The sequence below is a fragment of the Podarcis raffonei genome, chromosome 18, assembly GCF_027172205.1.
Source record: "Podarcis raffonei isolate rPodRaf1 chromosome 18, rPodRaf1.pri, whole genome shotgun sequence".
NCBI lineage: Eukaryota > Metazoa > Chordata > Lepidosauria > Squamata > Lacertidae > Podarcis > Podarcis raffonei.
The window spans coordinates 10,865,986-10,875,617 of record NC_070619.1 but is presented as its reverse complement, the minus strand read 5'-3'; the positions used below and the strand labels follow the sequence as shown (position 1 = coordinate 10,875,617).

The following is a 9,632-nucleotide window of genomic DNA, read 5'->3' as shown; positions in this document are numbered from 1 at the left end:
TAAAATATTTTTTGTAAAAAAAATATGCCTGTTCCAAAGGTCTTATCTTACTACACTAGGGATTATATTAGCTCCATCTGAAATTTCATGCATATCAGTTAATATCTTGACCCTGCTCTGCGGAACTGAAATTTCAGCCTTCGCGACATAGGAAAACGACCAAGTAAACAGCTATTTTCGTGGAGGGAAGGTCAAGATATTAACTGATATGCATGAAATTTCAGATAGGGGTACAAAGTACTGGCACATCTTTCTTTTTCCTTTTTTTCTGGTTGAAAAAGTGGCATTTAATGTAACGACTTCGTGGTGAGTAAAGGTAAAGGGTAAAGGGACCCCTGACCATTAGGTCCAGTCGTGGCCGACTCTGGGATTGTGGCGCTCATCTCGCTTTACTGGCCGAGGGAGCCGGCGTACAGCTTCTGGGTCATGTGGCCAGCAGGACTAAGCCGCTTCTGGCGAACCAGAGCAGCGCACGGAAACACCGTTTACCTTCCCGCTGGAGCGGGACCTATTTATCTACTTGCACTCTGACGTGCTTTCGAACTGCTAGGTTGGCAGGAGCAGGGACTGAGCAACGGGAGCTCACCCCGTCATTGCGGGGATTCGAACCGCCGACCTTCCGATCGGCAAGCGCTAGGCTCTGTGGTTTAACCCACAGCGCCACCCGCGTCCCTATTGTCATTGTTTGGAGGGGGGGCTTTTATCCATTTCCGCAGTCACACAACCAGTCCATCAGTAGCTGAACTGGGTTCCAAAAGCAAACAAACTGAAAAAGCCTCAAAAACAAAAAAGACACAAAATAAATAGCGAAAACCAAAGCACCAAACTTAATCCGTTCCGGAAGTCCATTGGACTTGCAAAATGTTCGGAAACCGAGGCGCGGCTTCTGATTGGCGCAGGCACCCCGGAAACAATAGCCAACAGCCGCAGCAGACGTCCGGCTTCCGAAAAACGTTCGAAAACCGGAACACTTACTTCCAGGTTTTCGGAGTTTGGGAACTAAGGTGGGCATTGGCACAGCTTTGCCCGGAAAGGGGCTCAGGTGCCCGCCACCAATTTCTGCCGCAAAGGAGGATACCTGGGTAACACAAAGCAGCGGGGGGAAAGTTTTTTACTAGTGCTTGTGTTTGGTCGAAGGCTGTCGTTCAAACATCCTCCAGGTGTGATAGTCCTTGGCGGTGAACATCGGGGTGTGGATGGTCAGGTGTGGCACGTAGCCAGGCTTCCCCTTCAGCTCCTCGGGTCCGCGGTTGCGGTTGACCACTGGGAGAGAAGAAAGAGAAAAGGCTGTAGATACTGGCGTGCAGGCAGATACTGGCGTGCAGAAGGTCCCAGATAGGCCCAGGGATGTCCCCGTTCCGAAACCTCAGAGATCCTCTGCAAGGAGGACCCCAGTGGCGGGACTATAGAAGGCAACGTCCGATGTTCCCATTGAAATCGGGTTCATGAGGACTAGGATGCTTTTGAATTCTGGTGCTGGAGGAGACTCTTGAGAGTCCCATGGACTGCAAGAAGATCCAACCTCTCCATTCGGAAGGAAATCAGCCCTGAGTGCTCACTGGAAGGACAGATCCTGAAGCTGAGGCTCCAGTACTTTGGCCACCTCAGGAGAAGAGAAGACTCCCTGGAAAAGACCCTGATGTTGGGAAAGATGGAGGGCGCAAGGAGAAGGGGAGGACGGAGGATGAGATGGTGGGACAGTGTTCTCAAAGCTACCAGCATGAGTTTGACCAAACTGGGGGAGGCAGTGGAAGACAGGAGGGCCTGGCGTGCTCTGGTCCAGGGGGTCACGAAGAGGCGGACACGACTAAACGACTGAACAACAACAACAAGTGACCGCTGTTTTGCTTCTTTAGCTTGGCTGGAGAAACCCGCGGGGAGTGGCTCCCCGACCAGCTGGGCAGCGGAGTAAATCAGCACCCCAGGATTTTTCCTTATCAGGCAGAACACACCCCCTGAGTCTTAGGACTGCCACAACCTTGCCCATACATGCAGACAGGAAGGCAAAGCAAGCTGAGAAACAGACTGAGAAGGAAAAGAAGGGGTTCTTTCCCCCTAACCCCCACCCCATCACCACCAGGGAGGGTCACTTAAAAAACAGAGATCAGCAGACGCACCTTTAGCAAATTCGAGGACGATCTCCGGGAAACCGGAACGCTTGAAAACCTTACTTTTAAACCCGCTGCCTTGCTCCAGAGAACGTCCCAGCCCCTCTCCCAGGTTCCCCCTTCTCCTTACCAAATTCCTTTCCGAGAATGGGTCTGTCCCTCCACATGAATGCCCCCCATCGCGTCTTAGGGCTCAAGTATTGGGCGGGGACGATGGGGTCGAAGCAACAGCTGTCTTGCAGATGTTGAGCGTACGCTGGAAGAAAACGGAAGACACAGATTGGAGCCAACCTCGTGCGGCTGCAGCAGAAAAGGCCGCCACTTTAATTTCTTTCTCTCTCTCTCTCTTTGGCAGAGGTGGGGAGCCTTAAGATCTGGCAAGAGTCCCTGTTTGGCCCGCTGGCCATTTCCCCAAAACCTCGGCCACCTGCCCCACACATGGGGCAAAGCAAGTTCGCCAAACCTTGCAGGAAGGAGCTAGCTGATGGACTGGGGCAGGCATAGGCAAATTAAGCCCTCCAGATGTTTTTGGACAACAGGACCGCCTCTCCTGGTCTGCCCCACGGAGGACCTTAAGGTCCACAAATGACCACACTTTGGAGGTCCCAAGTGGCAAGGTGGTTAGATTGCTCTCAAATTTGTTGTTGACAAAGGACAGCTGAACGTATAGGTAAAGGTAAAGGGACCCCTGACCGTTAGGTCCAGTCGTGTCCGACTCTGGGGTTGCGGCGCTCATCTCGCTTTACTGGCCGAGGGAGCCGGCGTACAGCTTCTGGGTCATGTGGCCAGCAGGACTAAGCCGCTTCTGGCGAACCAGAGCAGCGCACGGAAACGCCGTTTACCTTCCCGCCGGAGTGGTACCTATTTATCTACTTGCGCTTTGAGGTGCTTTCGAACTGCTAGGTTGGCAGGAGCAGGGACCGAGCAACGGGAGCTCACCCCGTCATTGCGTCGTGGGGATTCGAACCGCTGACCTTCTGATCGGCAAGCCCTAGGCTCTGTGGTTTAACCCACAGCACCACCCGCAACCCCCTGTGAAAATAAGGATGTCCTATTTCATCCCCTCTAACGTTTCTCCCGTGAAAACATGGACGTCCTATTCCATCCCCTCCAACGTTTCTCCTGTGAAAATAGGGATGTCCTATTCCATCCCCTCCAACATTTCTCCCCTGAAAATAGGGACGTCCTATTCCATCCCCTCCAACATTTCTCCAGTGAAACCCTAACCTTCTGATTGGCGAGTCCTAGGCTCTGTGCTGCAACCCACAGCGCCACCCGCGTCCCAGCTGGACATATAAAGGGCCCCATTACCTTCAGGAGCTGAGGGCCTCATCAAACCTAAATCCGGCCCCTGTCTGAATCCCTGGTGCGCTGCTGGCACTACTGAGCTCAGTGGTCTGATTCGGAATAAGGCAAATTGTCCCTGCTCTTTCGAGTACACAAATTCCTTGTTCTCCCCCCCCAAAAAAAAAAACCAGAGTTGAGGAGGATCTTGCAGCAGGAGTTGGGGTCGATTGAGGACCCTGGACCTTAAGTAAAGGGTAAAGGGACCCCTGACCATTAGGTCCAGTCGTGGACTACTCTGGGGTTGCGGCGCTCATCTCGCTTTATTGGTCGAGGGAGCCGGCATAGTTTTCAGCTCCTGTGGCCAGCAGGACTAAGCCGCTTCTGGCGAACCAGAGCAGCACACGGAAACACCGTTTACCTTCCTGCCGGAGTGGTACCTATTGATCTACTTGCACTTTGACGTGCTTTCGAACTGCTAGGTTGGCAGGAGCAGGGACCGAGCAGCGGGAGCTCACCCCGTCATTGCGGGGATTCGACCCACCGACCTTCTGATTGGCAAGTCCTAGGCTCTGTGGTTTAACCCACAGCGCCACCTACGTCCCTGGACCTTACCAGCTGGTAGATTCCTTTCTCTGTGGTCATGCCACTTCTGCCAGCGATAATAAGCCTCGCGGCCGATGGGGTCAGTGAGGGTGTACCAGGCGTCGCGGTTGTGGCTGTTGGTCAGCCCTGTGTACCAGGTCTGGGGGATTGCATCCCACCCCATTGGAGTGTACTTCCAGCGAACGGCCTGGCGGAGAATGGGGGGGTTTCGCGGGCCCCTCAACGTCAGGTACTCATCGCTGCGTCCGGGGAGAGGAAAGAGACATTAGCCAGGCACCCACAAAGGATCCATCAGTTCCACACTGTTAACGGAGAAATCTGAGGGGCTCCCTTGGACAAAAAACAAGGACACCAGCCAGGAATACCAGAGCAAAACAGCAGCCAGTAGGCTTGGTCTTTATGGAAGACGGTCGCGACAGGACTCCCACCTGCCACCAGGTGGAACAGGATGGAAGCCCCAAACAAAAGAGAACCCAAACTTTTATTAGCTGCTAATCCCCATGTTAAAGGTAAAGGGACCCCTGACCATTAGGTCCAGTCGTGACCAACTCTCGACTCATCTTGCTTTATTGGCCAAGATAGATAGATAGATAGATAGATAGGTAGATAGATAGATATAGAATGTTAGGTAGATATAGATAGATGATAGATATAGATGATAGATAGATAGATAGATGATAGATAGATATAGATAGATAGATGATAGATAGATAGATAGATGATAGATAGATATAGATAGATGTTAGGTAGATATAGATAGATGATAGATAGATAGATTGATAGATAGATGATAGATGATAGATGATAGATGATAGATGATAGATAGATAGATAGATGATAGATATAGATGATAGATAGATGATAGATAGATAAAGAGTGCTTTTTCTTTGGGGACGCAGGGGGACGCATACCCCAAAACATTTTGTGAATCAAAGTTTGGCCTCATTGAGGGAGAGTATTTTAATATGAGTAGGAAAATGAGAGTACCCCATAACATTTTTGTAAGAGAAAAAAAGCACTGTCTATATATACAGTGGTACCTTGGTTCTCAAACGCCTTGGTCCTCAAACAACTTGGAACCCAAACACTGCAAACCCGGAAGGAAGCGTTCCGGTTTGCGAACTTTTTTCAGAAGCCAAACGTGCTCCATTTTGAGTGTTGAGCTTCCATTTTGAGCATTACGCTGAGGTCTGTCTGTTTTTGCTATTCCTTTTGCGTTTTTGCTTTTGCGGCTCTTTTTGTTTTGTTTTTGTGACTGTGCAGAACCCAGTTCAGCTACTGATTGATTGCGCAACTGCAGTACACTGTTTATTGCTTTCCTTTTATGGATCAGTGGCCTCGTTAGATAGCAAAATCCATGTTCAATTGCTGTTTCAGGGGTTGTTTTTTAAAGTCTGGAACAGATTAATCCCTTTTGCATTCCTTTCTATGGGAAAGTGCACCTTGGGTTTGGAACGCTTTGGTTTTGGAACGGAATTGGCTTTCCGAAGGAGGCCTAGACTACCATTCTTTTAATAAGAGCCAGTGTGTCCTAATGCTTAGCGTGTCAGGCTGTGACCCGGGAGAGCCGGGTTCGAATTCCCACAAAGACGTGGAAGCTCATTGGGTGACCTCAGCCCAGGCACCATCTCTTAGCTTAACCTACCTCACAGGGTCATTAGGAAGATGAAATGGGGAGGGGAAGAACAATGAACACTGCCTAGAACCTCTTCAGAAGACAAAAAGGAGCTATATAAATGCGATAAATAAAAATAATGTCGGGTTGCCCTATTTCAAAAAGTGAAAATCCAGATTTTTTTATTTTTTGGGGTTGTTGCAAGGATGAAATGGGGAGGAGGATGGGGGATGAGGTTTTCTGAGCTATTTTTTAAATAGGAAATTCACCCCCCCAAAAAAAAACACACCCCAACAGTTCTGACATGGGTTGCCATAGGCCTAGATTTTCCCGGACGTTTTAAAACGACCTTCAGAAATCCCAGCAGAACAGGTCTGGGAAATTTCGTTACGGCAGCCCTGTAACGACGAGAGAAACGCGCTCTTCGCGCGCTCAGAGGCACTCGCGTCTCAGGTGCCCGGCAGCATTTAAAACGGGAGTCCCTGAACCCAGGAATCAAATCTGCTGATCCTTTAAGAGTTCGAACGAAATCCTGCAAAACGGGCCACGTTTTATAAAGCAGCGTTCCCGAGATTTATTAAAACTTGTCCAAAAAAATATTATTATTATTATTATTTGCACCTTAATTGGGGAGAACAGAAGGGCAGGAGACAAAACACTCACCTGTGCAGTGGCGTCGGGTAATCGGTCTCTAAGGAGACCTGGGGGACATAGGGTCTGTTCAGCACCAGATCTCGATAGTTGAGACACTGGAGATCCATTTTGGGGCTGCAAGGAGCCCCCTCCGACTGCAGTCCAGCCTGGTTTCCAAGCTCAGTTTCCTATAGTCCTTAAAGGGTGAGAGGAGATCCTCCAGCATTGTTTGCTATACAAACCTTTCATGGCAACCATTCCCTTAGCAACGAAAGGCAGGCAGCCCGGGTCAAAGGGGGTGATGGCAAAAGATACCAACCCTTAGGTGTGCCTGGAGGCGGTTGGAGGATGGATGGCGGCTCATTGATCGCGGTTGAATCCTGACAAGACAGAAGGACTGTTCTTGGGGGACAGGGGGCGGGTGGGTGTGGGGGATTCCCTGGTCCTGAATGGGGTCACCGTGCCCGCTAAGGACCAGAAGGGGGTCATTTTGGACTCACAGCTGTCCATGGAGGCGCAGGTCAGTTCTGTGTCCAGGGCAGCTCCATCTGGGACGCAGGATGAGACCCTCCCTGCCTGCGCACTGTCTGGCCAGTGTGGTGCATGCTCTGGTTATCTCCCGCTTGGACTACTGCCTTGCGCTCTCCGTGGGGCTGCCTTGGAAGGTGACCCGGAAACTGCAACTAATCCAGAATGCAACAGCCAGACTGGGGACTGGGAGCGGCCGCTGAGACAACACTGGTCTTGAAAGACCTACATTGGCTCCCAGGACGTTTCCTAGCACAATTCAAAGTGTTGGTACTGACCTTTAAAGCCCTAAATGGTCTCAGCCCAGTGTACCTGAAGGAGCGTCTCCACCCCCATCTTTCAGCCCGGACACTGAGGTCCAGCTCTGAGGGCCTTCTGGTGGTTCCCTCACTGCAAGAAGTAAGGTTACAGGGAACCGGGCAGAGGGCCTTCTCAGTGGTGGCGCCCGCCCTGTGGAATGCCCTCCCACCAGATATCAAGGAGATAAACAACTACCAGACTTTTAGAAGACATCTGAAGGCAGCCCTGTTTAGGGAAGTTTTTAATGTTTTACTGTTTTAATATTCTGTTGGGAGCCGTCCAGAGTGGCTGGGGAAACCCAGCCAGATGGGCAAGGTATAAATAATAAATTAATATTATATATCATTATTATTACTCGGATGATCGCCAGATTCTGTGTACAGATCTGCAGGCGCAGACCATCTCCTGACCCAAACTAGTTCGTTAAGAAAATCCCCAAACCCGGTTCCATGGGCGACCGGGTCATCTCTCTGTGGTAGCTTATCTAAACGCTTATCGCATTTATAAATTTTAAACTTATTGTTGTACGTTGTTTTAAATGTTTGCTTTCCTTCTGGGATTGTACCCCCAAGTGTGTTTTATAAGCTGGTCTCTGACAGTAATAAACTAACTATAGGTAAAGGTAAAGGGACCCCTGACCGTTAGGTCTAGTCGTGGCTGACTCTGGGGTTGCGGCGCTCATCTCTACTGGCCAAGGGAGCCGGCGTCCAGCTTCCGGGTCATGTGGCCAGCAGGACTAAGCCGCTTCTGGCGAACCAGAGCAGCGCACGGAAACGCCGTTTACCTTCCCGCCGGAGCGGTACCTATTGATCTACTTGCACTTTGAAGTGCTTTCGAACTGCTAGGTTGGCAGGAAAACTATCTATATATCATTATTATTACTTGGTTGTCTCTGGGAAAGAAGGCTGAGGAACAAAACCTACAGAAATCTGGAGCGGAGTCCCTAAGGCGGTTGGATGGCGCCTTGTCCGCCTCCTTCTGGCAACTAGGTAAAGGTAAAGGGACCCCTGACCATTAGGTCCAGTTGTGGCTGACTCTGGGGTTGCGGCGCTCATCTCGCTTTACTGGCTGAGGGAGCCGGCATATAGCTTCCAGGTCATGTGGCCAGCAGGACTAAGCCGCTTCTGGCGAACCAGAGCAGCGCACGGAAACGCCGTTTACCTTCCCACCGGAGCAGTACCTATTTATCTACTTGCACTTTGAGGTGCTTTCAAACTGCTAGGTGGGCAGGAGCAGGGACCGAGCAACGGGAGCTCACCCCGTCATTGCGGGGATTCGAACCGCCGACCTGATCGGCAAGTCCTAGGCTCTGTGGTTTAACCCACAGCGCCACCCGCATCCCCCTAGTAACTTAGGCGGGTTTATTTGGCAGGCTGCTTTAGGGGTGCCCCGGCCCCATCAGGCGCAGGGGTAAAACTGCCTCTGCCTCCTCACCAGGGCTCAGTACAGCTTGTTCCTCCTCTGCTTTCCAACATCACAGTGTTAGCCTGGTGATATTCCTTCCTCCCTCCCTCTCGCTCTCTTTCTCTGTCTTCTTTGGCGATCCCTCGTAGCCGAGTAAGATTGTCTTCTAAAACAGGGTTTTAGCAGTGAGTCCATAAGTGACTATGGAGGCCAATTCTGGATCCACATGTCCTTCCACAATGGGGACATTGGTTTCCGGGTGGGAGTTGATCCCGGTGAGGGTTTGCCAAGCGTGCCTTCCTCTTGGCACGTTTCTCCCTCGCGTCCTGAGTTCGAGTGTCTTCAAAGCCCAGGACACCTTTGGTAAAGGCTGTTCTCCAACTGGAGCGCTCGCAGGCCAGTGTTTCCCAGTTGTCGGTGTTTATACTACATTTCTTTAGATTTGCCTTGAGAGAGTCTTTAAACCTCTTTTGTTGTCCATCATCATTACTGTAATGGGAATTGGGGTTGCTTGTGCGTAAATTCCAAACTGCTCCCAGCTGTTGGGGTAGCTAAACCTTTCCCTGATTTGACAGCCCTTACAAGGCAACTGTCTCAGTCACTGGCAGAATCCGTCAATGGGCGTTCCCTAAACTTCTTCCAACATAAAAGCTGTTTGACGCCAAGTCTCCTCCTAGCCTCCCTGCGCGGAAGTCTCCTGCGCGGAGTGGGCGTGGCCAGCGGAGGTCCTGGGCTCTCCCTGCTGGACCCTGTGGAAGGGTATTCCCTCTCTCCGAAGACCTTCCCTCCTCCCCTTCTTTCCTGGTGTCACGCCGATTTCCTTCCCCAATGGAAGTGTTCTCCCTCTCCCTGCTGGTCCCTTCTCCTGCATCATCGGAGAGCCCTACCTCCACTCTGGGCTCCGATGTCAGTTCCCTCTACCCCTTTCCTACCTTTAAGACTTCTCTAACCTTTTCCTACCTCTGTGGTCCCTCTGCCCCTTTTCTACCTCTGAGACCCCTCTATCCTTTTCATAGCTCTATAGACCCCTCTTCCCCCAATTCTACCTCTGAGACCCCTCTACCCTTTTCCTAGCTCTATAGTCCTCTGTTCCCCCAATTCTACCTCTGAGGCCCCTCTATCCTTTTCATAGCTCTATAGACCCCTCTTCCCCC

General features: G+C 51.0%; 1 protein-coding gene across 1 annotated transcript; it reads right to left on the bottom strand.

Moving 5' to 3' along the window:
- Positions 1-1,094: 1,094 nt before the first annotated feature.
- Positions 1,095-6,420, bottom strand: TEKTIP1 (tektin bundle interacting protein 1). The gene is made up of 4 exons (XM_053372672.1): positions 6,277-6,420; positions 4,008-4,237; positions 2,239-2,364; positions 1,095-1,263 (listed from the first exon to the last, which is right to left on the bottom strand). Exons 1-4 carry the CDS (start codon positions 6,372-6,374, stop codon positions 1,115-1,117), a joined length of 603 nt encoding a protein of 200 aa, XP_053228647.1. The 5' UTR covers positions 6,375-6,420; the 3' UTR covers positions 1,095-1,114.
- Positions 6,421-9,632: the final 3,212 nt, after the last annotated feature.

Coding starts and splice junctions, on each gene's coding strand:
- TEKTIP1 (XM_053372672.1), bottom strand. CDS start 6,374: ATGGATCTCCAGTGTCTCAACTATCGAGATCTGGTGCTGAACAGACCC. Junction 4,238..6,276: donor TACCCGACGCCACTGCACAG/GTGAGTGTTTTG, acceptor CCCCGGACGCAG/CGATGAGTACCTGACGTTGA. Junction 2,365..4,007: donor AGAAAGGAATCTACCAGCTG/GTAAGGTCCAGG, acceptor GTTTTCTTCCAG/CGTACGCTCAACATCTGCAA.